The sequence below is a fragment of the Suncus etruscus genome, chromosome 14, assembly GCF_024139225.1.
Source record: "Suncus etruscus isolate mSunEtr1 chromosome 14, mSunEtr1.pri.cur, whole genome shotgun sequence".
Lineage (NCBI taxonomy): Eukaryota > Metazoa > Chordata > Mammalia > Eulipotyphla > Soricidae > Suncus > Suncus etruscus.
Genome location: NC_064861.1, coordinates 61,766,659 through 61,791,021, shown reverse-complemented (window position 1 = coordinate 61,791,021; position 24,363 = coordinate 61,766,659). Strand labels below are relative to the sequence as shown.

Here is a 24,363-nt window from a genome sequence, read left to right as displayed (position 1 = left end):
CAGCCAACCAACCCAGGTTCAATCCCTGGCATCCTATATGGGTCCCTGAGCACAACAAGGAGTGATTCCTGAACACAGAGCCAGGAGTAACCCCAGAGCATCATCAGGTGTGGTACAAAAACAACCATAAAACAAAACAAAAAGATACACTGAGGCCTCATAACTATGGTGACCCCTGATAAAAAGGAGTTGGGCTTGACAGGTAAGAGGGGTCTTGCCTCTTAAGTTTGGAAAACTTGGTTGAGACCAGAGGCTGGGAAGTAGTTGCTTCTGTGGGGTGGTGCAGTCCAATCACTGCTGGAGCTGGCTGAGACCCCACTGGCCTAATCTCTAGAATACTATACCCTGATCTGGCCTAATCCTAACCAACGTGGGGGTAGTAGTTGAAGAGAGGGACAAAAGAAGAGATAAGAGGAGGCACAGAACCAGGAATCCCGGGTCATTCAGGCTTTGCAGTCAGATTTCCCAGCAGGACACCTGCCATCTTCTCAGTGGACAGAGACAAGGGAACAGGAGGCAGCAGCATTAGTCACAATGGGCTGTGGCCACAGGAGGTACTGGTTCCACTGCCTGCTTTAGCCGCACTCAGACCTGGGGGCCAAACCAGCATGAATGTCTCTCCTGTTGCAGAAACAGGAAGGATCTCTGGGAGTAGTTGGCCTACCCCACTCATTAAGCTCCCCCCCAGCTTCTGCCTGGGGCTGTAGGTTGAGGGCAAAGCAGCACTCACATAGGACACGTCCTCCAGGCCCCTGCCCAGGGCCTGCCCTGACACGAAGCTGCTGTCGGAGCCACTGGAGCCATTGGCAGATGGACACTGGGACAAGACTTCTGAGTCCTCAGGAGCTGGGGGGAAGACATAGGTCAGCGGGTCTCATCAGGGAACCAGGCTCCCACCCCAGCCACCCTCTTGCAAAGCCCAAACCTACTCAGAGTAGGCTGACTGCCCAGCTTGGCTGTGGCTTCAGCCTCCTCTGGAAAGCTGGGTGAGCACAGGGACCAGCGCAGGCCCCGGAGCGTTGGGTCTCTGTGCAAGTGTAGGTTGAGGGGCCCCAGCACTGAGCGAGAGGCAGGGTCTCCAGGAAGGGGGCTGCAGGTCCCCAGGTAGGGGCTGTCTGAGTCCAATGGGGCCACTGCAATGGAGGCCCGTGAACGAACTTCTGCGGGAGAGAGGTGGAGATACGGGGACAGGCCAGAACTCCTGGGAGCCAGGCTAACCTGGGCAGTGGTACCCCACAGCTTTCTTTGCCTCCCAACCCTCACCCTTGCTACCTTGGCACTTTAGGACATAGTCGATGGTGCGGTTGTTGATGGCTTCCTCACTGGGGGTGATGTCCCAGAAAGCCTTGCACCCCACACCCATGGATGCCATCTCAGCCATGCGTACCTCTGGATGGAGAGTGGGCAGAGTTGGGTCTCTCTTTCTGGACATCAGCTTTCAGCTTTCCCATCAGATCGCTTTACCTTGTAGACTTATTCTATATTCCCACACCCAGCCTGTGCTTCTCAACCCCAAGGGTAGGGGTCACAGCCCCCTTTCTGCCACAGAACCAAGGATGAAAACAGTTCCCTCTGGCAGGTAAGGGCCTGCAGCCCAGAAGGAAAGGCTGAGTCCACAACCAGCGGGTGTTGCACCACCCCACTCTTCCTTCCCCCAGGCTGGAGACATTGTGGAACCCTCGTGATCCCCTCTATGCATCCAGGCCTGGGTCCTCTATGGGGCAGGGATGTGGGGTGCAAGGGATGGGTGATGAGGGGTAGGTGCCCACCCTTGTTGTGGATCGCCTGCTTCCAGAGCAGACGGGAGATGTCAGCCGTCCACGCTTGCTTGGTGGCCAGGCTGGCAGCCTGCAGCACAAAAGTGTCCCTGGCCTTGCGACGGCGGAACCAGATCTCAAAGTGCAGGTTGTCCTCCCCAGAGCACTCAGTGAGACCGAGATCTGCCATCTGTGTGACCAGGAGAAAGATGAAGTGAAGTGAGACTCTGTGGGGGCTGGGAGAGGGCGCAGGGATTGGGCAAGCCTACCTTGAAGGAACGCTTGTAGGTAAAAGTGTCGGTGCCGGAGGGACCCCGGCGAGGTTTGCTAAAGAGCAGCAGGTCCTCGAAGAGGAAAATGCGGCGCAGAGACTTGTGGCGCCCACAGCGCACCGTGAACTCATCCTGCCGCACCAGCTGGCCCTGCTCCTTAAGGTTAACCTGCCAAATGCAGGGCAGGGGGCGATCATAGGTGCCTGGTGTTTTGGGCTCCCTCCACTCCCCTCAAGGCCCCTACCCAGCTGGAGGACTCACATCGCAGCCCTGGAGGGCATCCATGGAGAGCAGGTCATTGCCATGGCGCAGCTGGAAGCGCACCAGGCTCTGGGCAGCCTGCAGGGCACTCAACTCCTGCCCAGCGCCCCCACAGGCACTCGCCAGCTCTTGTAGTAGCAGCGCATACTTGCTCATGCGCTGGATGGGCTTCAGCAGGTAGGAGGCCAAATCCAGGTGGTCCCCCAGAGCTTGCTGCTTGCCCTGCCAGAGGGCCAGAAAACCCTTGAGGCACTTCCTGGGACTCCCAACTCAGCCCATTCTCAGCCTCCCCTACCTTGAAGAAGGTGTTGCCATAGCTGGACATCAGGGCATCCGAGTGAGGCTTGTTCTTACTGTAGAGCGCATACATCCCAAACTGTACCTTCTACGTGAGATAGAGTGTCAGTGGGGGAGGCAGGGCCCATGACCCCTCCCTCCAGATATAATCTGTCCTGCTCCAATTGGGGGTCAATAAGAACAAGAATAGGTACCAGCTGAGGCACACTTATCTAAGGCCCTATGGGAGGAAAAGTCCAACCTCCCACTAAGAAACTACTCCAGAAAAAGCTCAGTCACCTGACCTGGACCCCAAGTTCTATATACCCCAACTTTTCTCCCTGACCCATTCCACAGCTGCTCCATCACCTCCCCAGCCCAGTCAATTTCTTCCCAGAGGACTTCTAGAATGGTCTTTCTGAATTTCAGCCTCATCAGTCTGTGCCCAAAATGGGGACTAAGCATGTGCCCCAGGGGGCTCTGTGAATAGAACAGAATCAACTGGAGGCCCCGTGACACTGGGTCTGGGGGGCTTACATGGCGCAGAAAAGCGTAGGCAACCCGGGCTGGGTGTTGGGCACAGGCCTCCAACTCGCGCAGGAAGAAATGATGATGGAAGTCCCGCAGCTTCTCTAGGTTGCCAAAGAGATGGGCACGCTGGCCGCGGAGGCCCTGGGGCACGTCTGGCCGGTCCAGCTCAGGGAAGTAGTTGTCCATGGTGTAGTCAAGGGCACGGACATACTCCCGTTCTGTAGCCACCAGTTCCACCATCACCAGCTGAAGCCTACCAGGAAGGTGAATCAGCCCCCAGGCCCCTGCCCTGCTCCTGCCCTCAGGCCCTGCCCTGCTTTCTTCCAGCACCTGTTGGGACTCCTGAGCTCAGCACTGCCTGATAAAGGCATGACAGGAGTTGGCCTGGGCTGGGCCTTGCCGGTAGCAGACACTTGGGGGCAGTGGTCAGACTTGCAGGGATTCTGACCCAGGTTGCGATCCAAGCTAAAGGCCTTCCTCAGCGGTGGGACAGTGGGACCCCGGTGCACAAAGAGGCTGGCGGTGCTCTCTGAGCGGGGCAGCTTCAGAGCAGCCTCCAGCTTCTGGTCCAAGGCTAGCCAGGTGTCTTGGCACTGTGCCCAGGCCAGGCGGCACTCCTGGCGGATTGCTTCAGAGTCCAGTGCCGTGGCCAGGGCCCACATCTTTCGGAAATGGGCAGGAGGCAAGTCAGGGTGCTTGGTCCAATGCATCTGCAGCCGCTGCAGCACCACTTTGGGGTGCTCCTGCTCCAACTCTGCCAACACTCGCTTCCCCTCTTCAGCCCAGTTTGAGGCCTGCAATACAAGGCAAGACCCCAGACAATCCCACTGAGACCTCCAACTCCCTCTTCTATGCCAGCAGGACAGCTGGCTTAGGTGTTCATCCCCAGGGGCTGGCTTTGGGGGTCTGCCTAAGACAAGCAGAGAGAAGAGGCCAGACTACCAGAAGCACTGGGCAGTCACCATCTGCCTTCACAGACACCCAGAGTAAAACCCCAGTGCCCCCACCTGGCTCACCTGCTCGAAGAAGCTTGACAGCTTGTCAGCATTTGCCAGTTTCTGCCGCCGCTGGGCCAGGGCCACAGAGAACTCAGTGAGCTGTGCTTGCAGGGCCAGAAAGTGAGCTCCCAGGGGACCCAGTTCTGCAGCATCCCAGCCTGTCAGTGGCTGCAGAACCTTCTCCCCTTGCTTGATCTGCTCCTGAGGACAGAGCTCGGGTTCAGTGGGGCCAGTCTTTCCTCACATCCACATGCCTGGCCACTCATGTGCCTGAGGACCATTCCCATACCACCCACTCCTCCCCGCTTCCCCCTCTCCAGATACCCCTTCACAGCCAATCCCCACCCCCAGCACCCTGGCCCTTTCCACATCTCTGGATACCTCCCACCCCCATGCTCCTGTACCTCCTGTACAGGAGGTTCCCCCTGCTCCCTATACCACAATGGGCAATTAAGTACTACCCATGTCTCTCCCCAGGCATTTCCCAGCCCACCCCCAGCATCCTTGAGTAATCCAGTTCAAACATAACCTACATCCACCACTTAAGATCTGAGTTCTGACTTCCAGGATCCTAAGTCATTCCTTCTGTCCTTCCTTCCCACACAGTCCTCTTCAAAGTACACCCAAGGACTGACTGACCAAACACCTTCTCCAGAACCTCTAGATGCCTGATTCCTCTCTCAAGTGACAGCCCTTCTCAACCTTTCACCCCTGCCCCTTGGCCCCTCTTACTGACTCACATACAATCCCCTCATGACACTCTGCCTCTTCACCATAGCCCAGTCAGGACAGGTTTGTCTCAAGCCCCTGGAATCCCACCATTGCTCTTCTATCGCTCACCACCTTTACTCCATGCATGTTGCTCCAGAACCCCGTGTGAAGCCACTGAGCTTCCTTCTACTTCACCTTGCCACACTCCCTTTCACCCAGTTAAAAAGTCAACTGTGTCTTTAGGGCTCCTCAGGCAAAACATGCTTCTTTCTGCCTCAGAACTTTTTTTTTTTTTTGGTTTTTGGGCCACACCCGGTAACGCTCAGGGGTTACTCCTGGCTATGCGCTCAGAAGTCGCTCCTGGCTTGGGGGACCATATGGGACGCCGGGGGATCGAACCGCGGTCCGTCTCCTAGGCTAGCGCAGGTAAGGCAGGCACCTTACCTCCAGCGCCACCGCCCGGCCCCCTGCCTCAGAACTTTTGCAAATGCTTCTTATGCCTGGACTTTACTTACCCTACATTCTCCTGCCTAGTCAATTAAGACCTAATGTCAGCTTTTGACTCAAAAGTCACTGTGGGGGGCCAGGAATGATAGTAGGGCATTTGCCATACATGTGGTCAACCAGGTTTGATCCCTAGATCCTAAATGGTCTCCTGAACATGCCAGGAGTAATTCCTGAGTGCAGTGCCAGGAGTAAATCCTGAGCACCACCTTTGTGGCCTCCAAACCAACAAACAGACAAACTCTTTTTACTAAATTTTACTCAGTCTTTTTTTTTTTTTTCTTTCCATTTTTGGGACACACCCGTGATGCTCAGGGGTTACTCCTGGCTATATGCTCAGAAATCTCTCCTGGCTTGGGGGACCATATGGGATGCCAGGGGATCAAACCAAGGTCCGTCCTAGGCTAGCATAGGCAAGGCAGATGCCTTACTGCTTATGCCAACACTCCGACCCGAAACTTTACTCAAAGTCTTAACAAAGGACTGGGATATGATGTGGCTGTATGTGGTCAACCCAGATTCCATTCCTGGCATCTCATATGGTACCTGATCACTACCATGAGTAATTTCTGAGTATAGAGTCAGGAGTAACCCTTTAGCACCACAGGTGTGGCCACAAAACCTCCCCCCAGCAAAAAAATAAATACGAAAAAAAGTATGTTAGGGGCCGGGCGGTGGCGCTCGAGGTAAGGTGCCTGCCTTACCTGCGCTAGCCTAGGAGACGGACCGCGGTTCGATCCCCCGGCGTCCCATATGGTCCCCCAAGCCAGGAGCGACTTCTGAGCGCATAGTCAGGAGTAACCCCTGAGCGTCACCGGGTGTGGCCCAAAAACCAAAAAAAAAAAAAAAAAAAAAAGAAAAAAAGTATGTTGGGGGCCAGAGTAATAACAAAGCAGGGTCTCCTGCCTTGCCTATGGCTGACCCAGGTTCAATCCCCAGCATTCCTGAGTCCACCAGGAGTGATACCTGAGTACAGAGCCAGAAGTAACCCCTGAATACTAGCCAAATACTGCTAGACGGCAGTAAACAAAACAAAACAATTAAATGTAGAAGATCTGGGTTCGACTCCCAGTGCCACAATCGATTAAAATTAAATGAAGCAAAGAATAGACCCGTTTCCAGCCACACTGGTAGAATGAGCACATGACCACCCTCACCTGGGCGATCTGATCCAGCTCCTGGAAAGAGCCACAGGCCTGGAGCAGCACATGTAATGAAGGTTCCTTTGGCCCCTCCAGCGCTGGCCAGCCCACCTGCTGCAGCCACACTTCTATCTGGAGGGGCACAAAGAGGGATGGGGGTGAACAATGATGAGTCAGGGTCTTGGCTGAGATCAGGGGCAGGACCCCAGAGTGAGAACCCCACCTGATGCAGCCTATCCTGTGCCGCCAGTGTCTGCACCAACTCTAAGGCCTGCACCCGCCGGTTACTCTGCAGTGTCAGCTGGTGCAGCAGTGAGTCCACTTTGTCATACAGCTGGTCCACCTCGTCCACTGCTGGCCTAATGAAGGTCACATGCTCTTAATGCTCTTTGAGGAAACTTGCTCCACTTTACTCTGTCCCATCCCAGGACAACAATCCTGGCTGGTTCACAGCCCATCAACCCCAATTCCTGGCAGGGAATACATGGGGCTGGGCCAGACCTACAAGCTGGGCTTGTACTTACCTATGGTCTGGACTCAGGGTCACTTCTGAGACCCACTGTCTCAGCCATGCCAGCTCCAAGCCCCCCTGGCACTGCAGCCAGGCCAGGTACGGTGCATCCAGCACGTGCTGCATCAGGACATGGGCCCGCTGGAGCAGCCTGTTGACTTCCTGTGATGAAGAGACACAGGCAGTGGGGATTGCATGGGAAGAAAGAGAGGAAAAGGGAAGATCTGATCAGGGGGCAGAAAGCAGAAGGAGATGCTCACCCCAGACTCCATGGGCAAGGGCTCAGCCTTTATGCTCTCGATGGCCCCCTGGAGCAGGGCACAGACCGCTTGGCAGTTCCGAAGCAGGAGTTCCAGACGCTGTAAGCAGGGGCAACCATGAGCAGGGCAGTACTGGGGTTAGTGCAGGAAGATGTCACCTTCTTGGCACTACTGCCAGTTCAGCACTACTCCACACACCCAAGTCATGAAGCTGCAGGCCAAACTGCCTGCGATTTACCATCTGCCCCCATAGCTCACTGACCATCCGGAACTCTAGCCAGGCCTGGTGGCAGTACGGCAGGCTTCCTCCCAGAGACATTGGCAGGTCCGAGGCCGAGAGGTGTGTCAGGAGACTCTGCCAAGAGCACAGCTGCTCCAACTGCAGGATAAAAAGATAATGTGGCCGTCCAGGAGGAGAAGCACCCATACCCTCTCCCAGCCACCGTGGCTCAGTACCTGGAGCCCAGCAGGAACCTCTTCTGGGGATTTTCCCACAAGCAGCACCCGGTACAAGGCCCCTGCGACCACTTCCTGCAAGGAATTGGAGCTCAGTCCTACCCCCTACCTCCCACCCCTCACAAGAGGAATTGTGAGGGAGGGTCTTAGTAGGCTGGGGTACATGTTCTGCATGTGGGAGGCCTAGGTTTGATCCTCCGTACCACCTAAAGTCGGACCCACCAAAAAAAAAAAAAAATCAATGGTATGGAGGAGGCTCCAATTCTGTACTCACTTGCAGCTGGCAGAGCCCCTGGAGGAGAGAAATGCTCGGAGCACAGACGCGGGCATCCACCAGCACAGTCAATCCCAGAGCCTGCACTTGGGGCCTAAAGGGGAGCTTCCTGTCAACTGCTGGCTCCTGCCTCTCCCAGTTAAGGCTCTGCTTTCCACCTCCTCCCACTCACTTCTGCCCAACCAACCTGGGGATACTTCTCAGGTAGAGTAAAAGGCGGAGGAGCTCATGGGGACTGCACTGGGGATGAAGCCAGGCAGGGCTTTGGGCACAGAGAAACAGTACTGCCCGGCCTTCAGCGTCCCGTGTGCCTGTGGGGCAGAGGCCATGAAAACCCCTAACTGTGTCACTACCCCACCACCTCCAGGCTCTCCCAGTACCTGGCAAGGCAGCCATGCCACTGGCCAGCAGCTCCCAGCTAAGGTCCTGGGCCCGGAGGCAGTCAGTGGGCATCGGAAGACATGAAGAACTGGGCTCTTGGGAAGGGAAATGAGTTTGCATTGTGCCAGTTGCCCAGAGACCCCAGCCTGGGCCTGTGTGAGCAGGATCAGAGCACACCCCCCAAGTCTTGACACTTCTCCCCCATTCCATCCTAAGACTCCCTTGGCCCAGCCTCCCTTACCTGCCTCTGGCTGCTCCACTGGCCCAGATGAAGGTTCAGAGTCACAGGCCACCACCACGGGACCCAGGACAGCAGACACTGGGTCCTCTGCCAAGCATCTCATGTGGCTGCCACTGTCTCCCTGTGCCAGGCTAAGGTGGAAGGACATGGGGCGCAGAAGGCTTTCTACCCCGGAGGGGGCTGATGTCTCTGACTGATCAGGGGGACCCTCCAATGAGCCCCTTTGGCCATCTCCTGAGCCATCTGCCCGAAGGGCCCCCGCTTCCTCTGCTGGTCTTTGAGGACTAGGGTCCCCAACCTGCACTTGGGGACCAGGTTTCTCCTGCCAATCCCCCTGGGAACTGCACACAACCAACCGCCAATCGGGGGCCACATCCCCATTCGCATCCTCCAGGGGCCCGTCCATCACCCCCTTTTTATGAGTGGGGCCTGCTGGGGGCAGGTCTGAATCAAGGTGATCCAGCTTGTGATTAGGCAGAAGGGCGTTGGACGGCGTGGTGGGCCGAAGGAAGGCCGAAGGAGCAGCAGCTGGTCTTGGTTCTGGGGTACAGGGTGGGATCTGGGGAGAACGGAGAACCAGGGGGGTCTCGGCCTTTGCCTTCGGGTCCTGGGACCCTCGGCCCACTTTGTGGGGCGACACCAGCGACCCCCGCGCTCTCTCCCAGCCCACGCACCCTGCAAATAGGAGGAAACCTCGGAAACCAGCGCCGCCGGAACCCTCGAACCCGGCGCACGCCCACTCGACGACAACGACGGCGCCCGGTAAGCGTGCAAGGCCGGCGTCCTCAGGCGCCACCTCCTGGCGGGGAGGGAACGCGGGCTGGTGGCCTGGACGTGGCGCCGCGCCGCCCCCTAGGGGCCGGAGGACGCAACCACAGCGCACCTGACCGCTGGCGGCCACCGGCGCCTGCAAGTGCGGAGACGCCCCCTGCCGGCCACGTGGCAGTTCTGAGCACCAGCATGCAACCAGGAACACCAGGAGTTAGGGATCCCACAGTTAGGGTGGGCCTTGGGGGAGCCAGGGTGAAGGAAGGTCGGTCTGGGGCAGGCGGGCCAGTGTGGGGCCTGCGGGGAGAGGTTCATGCTGAATGGAGCCCCCATCCCAGCCTCTCTCAGCAAAACCAAGAGCGTTTATTCTTTGCACCCAAACAAGAGAAGTGGACAGGGACTGGAGGGATAGCAAAGCGTTTGCCTTGCCCGCGGCAACTCGTGCAAGGACCCAGGTTCGATTCCTGGCATCCTTATATGGTCCTCCGAAACTGCTAGAAGCCATTTCTGAGCGCAGAGCTATGAGTTTCTGGGAGGCAGTGGGTATGTTTTTATGGAGAGCAAGAGGGGACCCCTTCAGTGAAGCCCCCATCTTCCTTTATGATCCCAGAAGGCCAGGTCATGGACAAGCATGCCCCACTCCATTCCTTGGATACCCTAATACTTCTGGCACTTATATACCCAAACCCTCACCCACACTCAGACCAGTTTCTGTCAGGGTGACTGGGAAGTCCTGGTACCTTTAGAGCTATAGAGACATCACCCCATTACCTACATACCTGAATGAGAGCCAGCCTTCACTTCTCTTGAAGCTTCACCTGTGAACAAAGAAAATTATTTTGCCTGGAACTGGACAGGGAAGACCATGTGTCCCCTCTCTGGCCAGCTCTGGCAGCATCCATGTCGTGCCTGCCTTCCCCTGTCTGGGGTCACACTGGTGACCTGTGGTCATTAGATGTAAGAGACCCCAGCCTGACACACTCCAAGTTGGTGGGAAGATTTTTAGGGAGAAGGTTGGCTCAGTGTGTGCCTCAAATCTGAGGATTTGAGGGGGCCACAATAGGCATACTGGCCTCTCTGCTCTGGGACAGGCGCCTCCTTCATGAGGGAACCTGGGCAGCATGAGCAGAAAGCATTAGAACCATAGCACCCCCATCCCAGATGCCACATCAGCACCCAGAATCGCCAGCCAGGATCCTGCTAACATGTCTAACCTCAGTTCCCTCCCCTCTGTCTCAGCCCCCCTTAACCCCATTCACTGCCTCCCTCTCTCTTTGCTCCTTCTACCAGCCAGGCCCAGGAACCCAGAGTACTGAGGGCCCTGCTGGCAAACATACATACCCCTCCAGAGTTAGAAGAAAGTCAGAGGCTTGGCCTGATACAGGAGATCCCACCCCAGCACCCCCAGGCGTGCACGCAGGCAGGCAGATGATTCTTGGGCAGGGCCTTGGTTTATTCCTTCCACATAGAATGTGCCTGGTAAGCTTCATGGAAACCAACTGTGTTACCCACTCTGCACTTCCAATATCTAGCACAGGGCTGATCCCCATCCCTGCTGATTCCAACTTGACTGAGCTGGGCCCCACTGCTCACTCACCTATGGTAACCCAGCATGAGCCAGATGAAACCAGAGTCCCACACAGATATAGATTATGTGTGGGGAGCTTGGTCTGCTAGGCTGATTGCTGCAGAGGGCAGCCCGAGAGGAAAGGGGAATGCAGAGACATAGAAATGAGGACAGGTCAGGATTGTAGCTCGGATAGAAGGTATAACCTACATGTGCAAGGCCCTGGATTTGATTTTTCTTTTTTTTTTTTTTTTTTGTTTTTGGGCCACACCCTGTGACGCTCAGGGGTTACTCCTGGCTATGCGCTCAGAAGTTGCTCCTGGCTTCTTGGGGGACCATATGGGACGCCGGGGGATCGAACCGCGGTCCGTGCGCAGGCAAGGCAGGCACCTTAGCTCCAGCGCCACCGCCCGGCCCCTGGATTTGATTTTTCAATACCAACAAGAGAGAGAAAAAAATTGGAGCCAGACTGAGTGAAGCCGGAGGGGCTCCCTGGGGCCTGGATTCAGCCTGGATGGCTGAGCTCAGCAGAAGACTCAGGGCTGAGCTTGCAGGACGGTGCAATGACTCATGGACCATGTACTGTGGCTCTACTGGCAGCAGAATCTGTTCAGTAACCTTTTCCATGGAGGAAACGGCTACACCACCCCTTCCCCAGCTTCCCATTCCCAAATAATGTAAATCAGTTATGATAAAATGGGACTCAAAGGCTGGAGCAATAGTACAGTGGGCGAGGCCATTTGCCTTTGTAAGTGGCTGACCTAGGTTCCATCCAGCATCCCATAGGGTCCCACTGTTCCTCCCTGAGTGCAGAGCCAGGAAAAGCCCTGAGTACCATTGGATGTGTTCCCCCCCCAAAAAAAAACCCCTCAAAATACTGGGGTTCATTGTACCCTGGCACTCATAGGCTGAGTGAGAAGACACCCACAGCTTCAGCCCTGCCTCCTCTCCAAACCCTCTGGGTCCATCAGTATTGTTCCAGACTGGGTGGTGACAAATATCCAAACTTTCCCACCTCTTCACCTCCATCCCCAACCCCAAACTCCCCAGGGTGATGCTATAGACCATCAGGGGGTCCTCAAAGTTTTTAAACAGGGGCCAGTTCTCTGTGCCTCAGACCATTGAAGGGCATGACTTTAGTTTAAAATATATGAACAATTGGACCGGAGATATAGCATGTAGGTAAGGTGTTTGCCTTTCATGCAGAAGGTCGGTGGTTCAAATCCTGGCAACCCATATGGTACCCCGAGCATGCCAGGAGCGATTTCTGAGCTTAGAGCCAGGAGTAACCCCTGAGCGCTGCCAGGTGTGACCCAAAAATCAAAAAAAAAATATATATATATATACAGATATATATATGTATATAAACAAATTCCTATGTGATTTGCACTTATCTTATTCTGAAATAGAAAACTAAACAGCAACAAATGAAGAACAAGTAAAGTGAAATCAACAAACTTACCAGTATCTTAATGGGAACTATGAGCCTGCTTTTGGCGGGCCTTAGTTTGAGGACCGTCCCCCAGACTGAGAGGAGTTGAAGAGTGAGGAGCACATTCCATACATTTGTACCTCGTCCCGGGACAAGTCGGCTGCTATATAGGACAAGCAATGATGCCAAAACACCAGCAGATGAGGCCGGAGAGATAACACAGCTGTTAGGGCATTTGCCTTGCACGCAGCTAATCCAGGACAGGCGGTGGTTTGAATCCCGGCATACCATATGGTCACCCGGAGCCTGCCAGGATCAACTTCTAGTGCAGAGCCAAGAGTAGCCGCTGAGTACTGCTGGGTGTGACCCATAAAAAATAAATAAATGAAAACACCAGCGGGGGGCCGGAGAGATAGCATGGAGGTAGGGAGTTTGCCTTGCATGCAGAAGGAAGGTGGTTTGAATCCGGGCATCCCATATGGTCCCCTGAGCCTGCCAGCAGCAATTTCTGAGTGTAGAGCCAGGAGTAACCCGAGTGCTGCTGGGTGTGACCAAAAACAAACAAACAAACAAACAAAACGAAACAACAGCTGGCCTGATAAATGTCCTTGGCTGTCTTGGCTGGACGTATATAGCCCTGGGGCCACAGTTTGAGGACCCCCTGCTCTAGACATGCAGGAGCTTCATTGCGCCCTGCAGGCCTGCGTGACCCAGTGAGCACACCCATGTTCTATCTACGCCCTTCATCTAGCGAGATAGGACTAGCTCAGGTGATGCTGAGGGCCCAGAAAAATGCCTGTTAGGCAAATCCTCAGTGAGTTAGACCCTAAAGCCTAATGATGGCTGCAGCTCCCCTACATGCTGCCAAAGCAGGGCTTTTCTATGGATCCAGACTCTGCAGGGTCCTCCCCACTCTTCCCTTATACCGGCCACACTGGGACCCTAAAAGCATTATCATGGCCCTCACCATTCCCCCCTCATTAGTCTCTCAGGCCCTCTCCCCAGGCCAGTCCCAAAACCTGGCCAAAAGCAAACAAGCAAATTATCTGATGGGCCGAAGAGGTAGTACAGTGGTTAGGACGTTTACCTGGTACATAGTCAACCCAGATTCAATTCCTGGAATCCCATAGAATTCCCTTAGTCTGTCAAGAGTTTTGGGTGCTGGAAAGATAGATAATACAGAGGAGAGGCCACTTGCTTGCACACAGCTGACAAGATTTGATTTCCCTGTATCCTGAGCACAGAGCCAGGAGTGTAACTGGGCAGCAACTGGGCATGGCAAAAACAAACAAACAAACAAACTAAATACCTGGTTGAGACTATCCACCCAAGCTTCTGTGTCCCACACACTCCTCTCCCTGGGCCCTAATGTACCTCCTGGCTTTGTGTACCAGGCCAATAAGGACACACAGGTTCTCATCCACAGGGTCAGCTCTGGCAGAGAGTACTTTTTCGGGAGGGGTTAGTTTTCTACCTAGTTGTGCTTGGGCACTAGTCTTGGCTATTTGCTCCAGAGTGACCCCTGGAAGTGCTTGGGGGACCAAATGTTCTGCTGCAAACTGGAACCAGAATCAGCTGCTTGTAAAGCAAGCTCCTTATCCCTACCAAGGCCTCCAGCCTAGAATTGCCTCATTAAATCCTAACACAGCCAGATTAAATAAAACTGTGAGCACAATTTAGAGATGACAAAATGAGACTCAGAGAGAGTAGGCGAAAGGCCTAAGGTGTCAGCCACTCTGGAACCACAGTACAGTTCAAGTATCACTTATCACTGCCAGCTATAATCAGGGCTGAGAGTCTGCGCTTGCTTTGCCCACATCCCCCCAGGCAGGCTAGAATAAGAGAACCTTCTGTGACTGAGTTTGTAGTTCTGGCGGGTGTCAGGCTGCAGGTTAGCACTGCTGGGCAGGAGGGGTGAGGAGCCACCAATGGGTAGCGGGTTTTTCTGGGGGATGACGAAAACCTTCTAAACTTAAATGGTCGTGGCATGAGTTGCACAACTCTGGGAATATATTAAAAACAGCTGAACTCTTTCTAACAGGCGAATTTTATGGTATGTGCCTTATGGCTCAGAGAAAAGATTTTTATTTCCAGCCTCTCCAGCTGCACTTGGCTCTTGTACTTCTGGTAACACTCAGCCCAGCTGTGTGGGCCTGATGGCTCAGGCCCAGAGGGACAGGCAATAACCAGGGCCACCCTCACCTGGGACCCAACTCAAGGCCTTTTACCTGGCATGCAAGCCCCTTGCCCCTTGAACCATTTCCCTGACCCCAAGATAGATATGTTTCTTAAGGATTTGATTTTCATGTTAAGAGCTGGTAATCGGTTTATTTGTTTTAAGATGTTTTTTGGACTCATGATTTTCTTTCCAAAGTTATTAATGTTAAAATCTATGGAAAACAAACATGACAAAAAGAACTAAAACAGACTAATTATAAATAATAATAATAATAGTAATAATAATAAGACCTGGGAATCGCTTGTGAGACTGCTCAAATCAGAGATCTTAATCTTCTTCTGGAGCCTTGAAATATCTCAGATTGCAGATACCCCTCAAATTACTCCCTATGTGCAGTAACACCTCTTCCCCTGTCCATCCCCCGCCTCCAATGGTCCCAGGATGGTGGCTGCATCTTGGCATTTCTTGGCCTTATTTTTTTTTTCTCTACTGACCTTCCCCAGTTTATGGACTCCCAGTTCTGTGACCTCATGCCCACACAAGTGATCCCCTGGACTGCCACTGTAGGCACAGTGCCTAAAGGAGAGTACTGGGAAGGTGGGGGAGGTGTGAGGAAGGGACAGAGCCTGAACAATCTTCCAGGCTTCCCTCCATTCTTAGCCCAGAAGGCCTGGATACAGCTGTGGGGAATACCCACTTCCTTTCCCACATACCCCTGAACCATCTTCCTCTCCCCAGAACCTGCAGATATATGAACACAGTCACACTTCCATCCAAGGGATGTTTACTGAATCTTAGATTCAAGGTACAAAACAGAGACAAGTGTTTTCACCCAGACAAGTGTTCTGTCCCCAGTTGAGCATCTAGCCCTCACTTCTTTTTCAGCCTGGGGACTCTCCAGGCAGCAATGAGGAACCCAGAGATCACTGTCTCTCCCTTCTCCCCAAATCAGACCCAGATATGAACACTGAGCAGTTCCCTGGAGTGACTCTGGCACTGAAACTGGGTCCAGCTTTGTGGTGTTGGTCCTAGAAAAGGAGGAATTACCCCCCAAAACTAGCAGCTCAGGAAAGGACAACAAGAAGTGGAGACATTCCCACTACCCTAGAAAGTGGCTGTGGGGAGCCCAGGCAGCTGGTTGCAAAGCACACATGAAGCTTCCTTGGTTTCCCGCCTCCATCCCTCTGGAGACCAGCACTCATGAGGCCTCAATACCCAGCTTGTCCTTGAGCTGGGGGTGGGCCAGGGAAACCCAGAGGAATGAGACCCTTGCTTTGGGGCCAGGAACAGCTGCCTAAAGTGATGCTAGGAGGGCTCACTGGGGAAAGTGCCTCAGTTCCCCAACTCCATGCAGCCGAGGGATAGGAGGGAAGGTGAAAAATTAAAGGCCCTAGGACAGTGATGGCTAACCTTTTGAGCCCGAGTGCCCAAACTGCCGCACAAAACCAAAGAATTTCCTCAAAAGTGCCAGCACGTCAATTAAACCTTAATAACAAGATTTTAGTATCTAAAAACTATGTGGCAAGCGCCGAATATCTTAATTCGGGCCTTTCCGCGTGCCAGCTGCAAGGCCTTCATGTGCCATCCGCGTGCCACCGCTGGCACACGTGCCATAGGTTCGCCATCACAGCCCTAGGAGGACCTTTCCAGTGCTCACGTGAGTCCTGGTAGCTGGGAAGCACTGCACTCTTCCCGACCTAGGCTACAGCCTACCACCTCTGTTGAAGCGGATGCACCAGTGGGAGTTGGCAGCACCAGGGCTGAGGTGCCTGTGGTGCTCATGTCCCATGAGGGGCTGCAGCTCTGGCTGCTGGGGGAGGTCAGCACTGCTCTCGCTGCGAGAGCGGCCGGCCTTGGCCAGGCTTGGGGGAAAGGCAAAGCTGGGTGCAGGGTGGGCAGGCGGGTCGGGTGAGACCTGGGGCTCCTCAGCAGCTAGGGGGCAGGGAGGCAGGCGGGTGAGAGTCGAGGCCTGGGTACAGGGCGGGGATGCCAGGCTCTCCAGGGACGAGATGCTCTGGTTCCAGCCAGTCTGCATGTCCACAGGCACGATCTTGGTGGTCTCTGAGGACACATAGACCGCCAGGTCCTCCTGTCCACTCTTCCAGGGCAGCTCCTTCTCAGCACAGGTTGGAGAGGGTGGGATGACCCGTGGGCTCGGGCACACCTCAAGGCTCCCTGCGGATAAAGAGAACACAGTCTCACCATCAGCCCAGTGGTACCTTTCAACTGAAATCACATTTGCAAAAGTTGATTCATTTTTGAAACCTGAGAAATAGTCTATTGCCTGAGAAATAGTCAATTGCCTTGATCACAGAATCCTTGACCTGAGTTCAATCCCCAGGACCCCATATGGTCCCGAGCCCTGCCAGTGATCCCTGAGCTAGAAGTAATCCTTAAGCACTGCCTAATTTTGCCCCCAAAACAAACAAACAACAACAAAAAAAAAACAAACAAAAAGAAGGCCATTCGTTCCATTTTTGTTAGATCACACCCATTTGTGCCAGGATTTTGTTTGTTTGGTTTGGGTTTAGGGCCATACCTAGCAACCCACCAGCCACACCATTCTCAGGGGCTACTCCCAGCTCTGTGTTTAGGAGTAGTGAAGCTGAGAATCAGATCTAAAACTCCAGTATGCAAAGCCTGCATTTGGTCCTTTGAAGCGTCTCTTCATTCTCTGCTCTAGGACTTGATGCTTCTGCTCTCTTGTGTTCCTAGTGCTCCCACAGGACTGGGCATCGCTTAGGGGTTACTCCTAGCTCTATGCTCAGAAATAGCTCCTAGCAGGCTCAGGGGACCATACAGAATGCTGGGATTCAAACCACTGACCTTCTGCATGCAAGACAAAAGGCCTTACTTCCATACTATCTCTCTGGCCCTGCCAGGAGCAATTTTTGAGCGCAGAGCCAGGAGTAACCCCTGAGCACCACTGGGTGTGGTCCCAAAACAAAAACAAACAAACAAAAAACTAAAAAACTTGTGTGGGGGTTGTAGGAACTCAGGTACTTGCCTTGCACATAGCTGATCATTACTCGACCCCTGAGCATCACAAGTGTCCCCAGAACACAGCACCAGTAGTCCCTGAACACAGCTAGACTTGACCCAAAATCAAACCAAAACACACCTCAGTGTGAATCTTTTTTTTTTTTTTTTTTTTTGGCTTTTGGGCCACACCTGTTGACGCTCAGGGGTTACTCCTGGCTATGCACTCAGAAATCACTCCTGGCTTGGGGGAAACATATGGAACTCTGGGGGGATCAAACCTCGGTTAGTCCTAGAGTAGCGCAGGCAAGACAGACACCTGTGCCTCTTTTGTTTTTGTTTTTGGGTCACACCTGGCAGCACTCAGGAGTTATCCCTGGCTCTATGCTCAGTAATCGCTCCTGGCAGACACAGGGGACTATATGGGATGCTGGGATTTGAGCCACCATCCTTCTTGTGCAAGACAAACACCCTACCTCTGTACTATCTCTCCAGCTCCACACCTTTACCTCTTGTGCCACTGCTCCGGCCCCTCAGTGTGAATCTTTTTTTTTTTTTTTTGGTTTTTGGGCCACACCCGTTTGACGCTCAGGGGTTACTCCTGGCTATGCGCTCAGAAATCGCCCCTGGCTTGGGGGGACCATATGGGACGCCGGGGGATCGAACCGCGGTCCTTCCTTGGCTAGCGCTTGCAAGGCAGTCACCTTACCTCCAGCGCCACCTACCCGGCCCTAGTGTGAATCTTTTAAGGGTGAAAAACTAATTCATTGTACCAAACAAGTGACAAAAACAAAAAAAAAAAAAAAAGCCAGTATTTGTCCATTCTTTCCTGTATGAATGTTACATGACAAACAGACTAATTGAGGAAACATTTTTTCACAAAATTACTAGGGCCAGAGCAATAGTACAATGGGTAAGGCTTTTGTCTTGAACATAGTGAACCTAAGTACTATCACCAGCACCCCTTATAATCCCCTTATAATCTCCTGAGTAGTCCTCAGGAGTAATTCCTGAGCGCAGAGCCAAGAGTAACCCCTGGGAATCACTGGGTGTTGCCCAAAAACAAAAACAAACAAACAAAATTCCTGCTACTAAATACAAATGAAAAAACAGATGTCAACAGTCTCTGTTGTGTAAGTTTGAATAAAAGGAGGTTGGCATGCTCCCCATTTATAAAGGAAAGTAAAGGGGAAAATAATAAGAAAGCCCAGAGAGATACTACAGGGGTTAAGTCATTTGTGTTCCATGTGGTCAACCCTGGTTTGCTCCCTGTACTGCATATGATGTCCTGTGCACTACCATGGACTATCCTGAGCATAGTCAATTAATAGCCCCTGAGCACTGATCTAAAAACCCAGAAAGAAAGAAAAGGGGGGAAAAAGGGAAAAAAAGAAAAGTCCTTTCAGTCCTTGCTGATTCAATCAGGGAGGAGGGAAAGAGCTGACAAAGAGAGAGAGACAGAGAGAGAAAGAGAGAGAGAGAGACAGACAGACAGACAGACAGACAGACAGACAGACAGACAGAGAGACACAGAGACAGAGACAGAGAGGAGAGATTAGCAAAGAAGAGGCCCCACAGGAATGCAGCAGCAGGAAGTCTCACCTGAGGCCTTGCCCTCTTGCAGGACCTCGCTGGTGGCCCGAGCCACAAAGATGATTCCCTCATCGTCCTCCTTCTCTGTCTCTGAACTGTCGCTGTCCTCATCTTCCTCAGACTCCACAGTCAGGATCACAGCACCTGGGTGGGGACCAGGACTGAGTGGGGCAGCCAGCCTGGCCTCCTGGTGCCTCCAGTTCTGGTCCCCCCACAGGTCATCTGCTTTCTCTTTGGATTGCTTCAGCACCAAGAAGGGGTAGAAAGAGACTGCAGTGTTCAAGGAAGCATCCCCAGAGACTCCAGCTCCTCCATCCTCTTCATCACAACTAGGGAACAGGGAGACTTGGACATCTGAACACCTTTAAATTCTGGGTTTGGCAGACAGAATGCTGAGCCCAGGAGGCAACCATTCAAGGCCCAGCCAAGGTTTCTTTTTCTGTGGCAAAGTGCCTCAGCCCCAGTCCTGTTTCATACCACTTCCAACATTGCTGGTTTTGTTGAGGCCACACAGCCAGCAGTGCTTAGGGCTTACACCTAGCTCTTACTCCTAGGGAGTGCGCTCAAGGGTGCTGGGGATTGACTCAGGTCAACAGCATTCAGGGAAAGTATCCTACCTACTGTACTATGGCTCTAGTCTCCCTAACACTGCTTTGAACTTGGAAGCCTTGTGCATACACACGAGGGGAGGAACCTCACTCTCAAGGCACTCACTCTCTTGCCCTTGCACCCCTCCAATCCTCAGTCCCATCCCCAGTACCACCTGCTTGCCTGTGTTATGCAGACCCAGATCTCGGGGCGTTTTCCCATTTGTAGTCTCAGTGCTGGTCACACCATCCTTCTGAGGAATAAGGGAAAAAATCCTGAGTCTCAACCCAGGCTGTGAACCCCAACAGGAGACCCAGACTCCCTAGTCAGCAGGGAAGGCCAAGTGTGAAAAGTGAGTCTCCTGTCCCTTTTCTCCCCAGGGACTGAATTTGGGGTGCACAGAATTGTACACCACCGCCTTCCTTCCCCAAACATTTATCTTTCTCCCACAAGGGTCCCCTCTGGCAGGAAGTAACCACACTGAGGGGTGCATGGTGCCCTGCAGGCCCCAGAAAGATGTCAAAGGCAACCCAAATTCTGCTACAGGGATATTGCAGATTCCAAGAATGTGCAACTGGGGATCCCTCCAGGGCTGGATTCCAACCCATAGGAGCTCAACCCCCTTTGCCCAACCTCAGCCCCCTCAGGGAACCGGAAGCCACATGCCTTCTTGCGGCCAGTTTTGCGGGCGCGCGGCTTATTCTTGGCAAAGCAGATACTGTGCTTGGTGGACTTAAAGGACTCCAGCCGCCGCTTCATGTTCTGCTCGAAGACCTCCTTATCCTGCCGCTCCTGCGCATCCTCCAAGATGAAGTGGCGGCTGCAGCTGGCTTTGTACTGTCAAGGATAGCACCCTGCTGTGAGCATGGAGCGTTGGTTCCCCCTAAAACCAAACTCACCTCAGACTAAACTGAGCAAGAGAATCCAACCAGATGCTTCAGATTTTCAGGTCACAGCAGGCAGCTTTTCTTTTTCCCACAGCCTATTTTCCCCTACCTTGCTCTCACAACTATAGTCCCCTTTCCCAATTCTGGGATAGCAACTGACAAGTGGAAGGAGACTCTGTGCGTCATCAAGCAGGGCCACAATGAGACCATGAGTGTTGTGTCTCTTTTGGTTTGAGGAACACTCCCAGTGGTGCTCAGGGGTTTACTCCTGGTTCTGCACTCAGGGGTTATTCCTGATGGTACACAGGGGACAATATACCTTGTCAGGGATAGAACCTGGGTTGGCTGTAATGCAAATGCTCAACTTCTGCACTATCTCTCTGGTCCCAGCACCTGGATTCTTTATCCCATTCCATGCTACACTTTGAGGCAAGGACAGGCATATGGGTGCTAGCAAAATTTCCCAGGGGAGGTGCTGGAACTATAGTATAGTGGGTAGTCTTTGCCTTGCACATGAACCCTAGTATCCAAGTGCCAACAGTAGTAATTCTTTTTATTTATTTTATTTTATTTTATTTTATTTATTTATTTTTTTTTTGGTTTTTGGGCCACACCCGCTTGACGCTCAGGGGTTACTCCTGGCTATGTGCTCAGAAATCGCCCCTGGCTTGAGGGGACCATATGGGACGCCGGGGGATCGAACCGCGGTCCTTCCTTGGCTAGCGCTTGCAAGGCAGACACCTTACCTCCAGCGCCACCTACCCGGCCCCTTATTTTATTTTATTTTTGAGGGGGCCACACCCGGCGTTGCTCAGGGGTTACTCCTGGCTATCTACTCAGAAATAGCTCCTGGCAGGCATGGGGGACCATATGGGACGCCGGGATTCGAACCAACCACCTTAGGTCCTGGATCAGCTGATTGCAAGGCAAACACCTCTGTGCTGTCTCTCCGGCCCCTTTATTTATTTTTAAATTTTTGGACAACACCTGGACCACACACATTTTGGACCACACACATAGCTCAGGGGTTACTCCTGGCTATGTGCTCAGAAATCGTTCTTGGCTTGGGGGAACCATATGGGCTGCCGAGGGATTGAACCACGGTCCATCTTGGGTCAGCTGCGTGCAAGGAAAACGCCCTACTGCTGAGCCATCACTATGGCCCCAACATTAGTAATTCTTGAGTGCAGACCAGGAGTAAACTGGTTAGCACCACTTAGAGTGACCCTAAAACTAAAAATGAAAAAAAACAAAAATACATACACACAAAAAATATAAATATTTCCAGGGGATAATGTAACGGTCATATTGGGAAATGTCTGCATAGGTGGCTTCCAATCTTTGTCTCTAATCCTTCCTGCTCTGTCACTCTATTCTTGGATTTCAAAATGACATCTAGTCACCTTTGTCTCTTGCACTAGTGATATTTCTGTGACAAACAGGAGGAATTAGGGCTTGCACTAAGTTTTCTTAGTTTTAGGACTGGTTACATAAATATACCTCCAAATACTAAGTCCATGTCAAGCTGGATGAATATCTTTAGTAGAGGCTACAGGGCTCTGGCTTAGCTCTAGCCTGTTCCACATTTTTTATGATTTGGATGAATACAAGTGAGCAGATTTAGCAGTTGTTTGAATGATGTTAGTCTGAAAAGGTATTTGATGGCAGAAATGAAAATAAAGAAATGAGAGGCCAAATTACATCACATAACAGGATAAGCATTATCTCACTCCAGGTTTTTTGTTTTATTTTGATTTGGTTTTTTGGGGGCCACATCAGTGTCATGCACTCAGGAATCATTCCTGGCAGGCTCAGGGGATTATATGGGGTCCTGGGGGTAGAAACTTGGCAGGTCACACGCAAACGCCCTCTCCACTGTGCTATCACTCTGGCCCCTTCACTCCAGGTTTTTGTTTTTATTTGGAGGGGGTTTTAGTTTTGGGGCCATACCCGGCAGTGCTCAGGGATTACTCCTGGCTCCGTGCTCATAAATCACTCCTGACAGGCTCGAAGACCATCTGGAATGCCAACAATGCCCAGGTCTGTCCCAACTTGGCTACATGCAAGGCAAATGCCCTACCTTTGTGCTATCACTCTGGCCCCTCCTTCAGTTATTTTTTTGTGGTTTTTGGGTCACACCCGGCAGTGCTCAGAGGTTATTCCTGGCTCCATGCTCAGAAATTGCTCCTGGCAGGCACGGGGGACCATATGGGACGCCGGGATTCGAACTGATGACCTCCTGCATGAAAGGCAAATGCCTTACCTCCATGCTATCTCTCCGGGCCCCCCCTTCCTTCAGTTTTTTAAATAACTAATAAGAACTGAATAAAATAAAGCCATTGGCAGGGACCAATACCTGAGGTACTTAGGGATCAGTCACTTCCTGTTCTCAGGAACACATAATACCAAGGTTCTAAACTGGGAATCCAGCCTTTGAGTTATCCTCTGAGCCCCCACTGGCCATACACAGACAACACATCTTACACATCCATAGACAACCAATTATCTTGCACTTATGCTGCATATCTAATGGATGTTATGGAACCTAACTAGACCTCTAAATTCAACTAGAAATAGAGAGGATGAAGGAATGTTAATCACCACCACTGGAATACAGTCAACAAAATCAACAGGACTAGCAGATAGTACAAAGGTTTAGTTAGGCATTTGCCTCATATCCCACCCACCCTGGTTCAAATTCCTGGCATCACATAGTATCTCCTGTAGCACAGAGCCAAGAGTAGCCCATGGAAACTGTGTGATATGACCCAAAAATTAAACCAAAAAAGTGTGCTATTTCTGGAACAACATGTCATTTTCTTCAATAAATAGGGAAGAGAGGGGGGAAACTCTCATAATAATAATAATAATAAATATTATTAACTATTAGTATTATGAGTTAATTAATATTATTACTTATAATAATTAATTATATAATTAATAATAATTAATAATAATAATATTATTATTTTGGTTTTTGGGTCACATCTGGTGGCGCTCAGGGGTTACTCCTGGCACTGTGCTCAGAAATTGTTCCTAGTAGGCATGGGGGACCACATGGGATGCTGGGATTCAAACCACTGTCCATACTGGATTGGTTGTAAGCAAGGCAAACCCCTACCACTGTGCTATCTCTTTGGTCTCACTCTCATACTTTTGTTTTGTTTTGTTTTTTGGGCCACACCCGGTGATGCTCAGGGGTTACTCCTGGCTATGTGCTCAGAAATCGCTCTGGGCTGGGGGGACCATATGGGACACTGCGGTCTATCCTAGGCTAGATGCCTTACTGCCTGCGCCACTGCTCTGGCCCCTCTCATACATTTTTTAAATAAGGATACATATTTAGTAAATTCAAAGTGTGGACTTTATTCTCATCCTAATATGTACAAAACATCTATAAATGTCATGATTGGGGGCCGGAGAGATATCATGGAGGTAAGGCGTTTGCCTTTCATGCAGAAGGTCATCGGTTCGAATCCCGGTGTCCCATATGGTCCCCCGTGCCTGCCAGGAGCAATTTCTGAGCATGGAGCCAGGAGTAACCCCTGAGCACTGCCAGGTGTGACCCCCCCAAAAAAAAACACAAAAAAAATGTCATGATTTAACAACTGATTAGATATTTGATATAAGAAGGAATTATTGATATTTGTTGTGATAATGATATTATGATTATAAATTTTTAGTTTTCTTGCTACTTTGGGCCAGAGAGAAGATAGTTTAGAGTTTACATACCCTAATAATTTTGACCCAGGGCATCACATGGTCCCCTAAATACTTTTCTTAGTCCTGAGCATC

The 24,363-nt window shown here is 52.1% G+C and overlaps 2 protein-coding genes across 4 annotated transcripts in view; both read right to left on the bottom strand.

The window, feature by feature from the left end:
- Positions 1-439: 439 nt before the first annotated feature.
- PLEKHG4 (pleckstrin homology and RhoGEF domain containing G4) lies at positions 440-10,893 on the bottom strand. Its single transcript, XM_049787419.1, has 22 exons — positions 10,852-10,893; positions 8,546-9,482; positions 8,334-8,486; positions 8,141-8,264; positions 7,954-8,047; positions 7,680-7,754; positions 7,486-7,602; positions 7,224-7,322; positions 6,977-7,125; positions 6,676-6,811; positions 6,468-6,584; positions 4,114-4,296; positions 3,428-3,891; positions 3,104-3,350; positions 2,586-2,675; positions 2,291-2,512; positions 2,027-2,197; positions 1,770-1,947; positions 1,273-1,389; positions 930-1,160; positions 665-846; positions 440-484 (listed from the first exon to the last, which is right to left on the bottom strand). Exons 1-22 carry the CDS (start codon positions 10,891-10,893, stop codon positions 440-442), a joined length of 4,173 nt encoding a protein of 1,390 aa, XP_049643376.1.
- A 4,395-nt stretch (positions 10,894-15,288) lies between these two features.
- SLC9A5 (solute carrier family 9 member A5) overlaps positions 15,289-24,363 on the bottom strand; it is a 25,521-nt gene continuing 16,446 nt past the window's right edge. For 2 of the 3 annotated variants that reach the window (XM_049786342.1, XM_049786344.1), the window contains 4 exons: positions 20,348-20,518; positions 19,865-19,934; positions 19,103-19,237; positions 15,289-16,696 (listed from right to left, as the gene is read on the bottom strand). In XM_049786342.1, coding sequence (XP_049642299.1) covers positions 16,224-16,696; positions 19,103-19,237; positions 19,865-19,934; positions 20,348-20,518 — 849 coding nt within the window. In that variant the 3' untranslated portion in view covers positions 15,289-16,223. The remainder of the gene's footprint in view (positions 16,697-19,102; positions 19,238-19,864; positions 19,935-20,347; positions 20,519-24,363) is intronic. The other variant, XM_049786343.1, reaches the window with a different exon arrangement.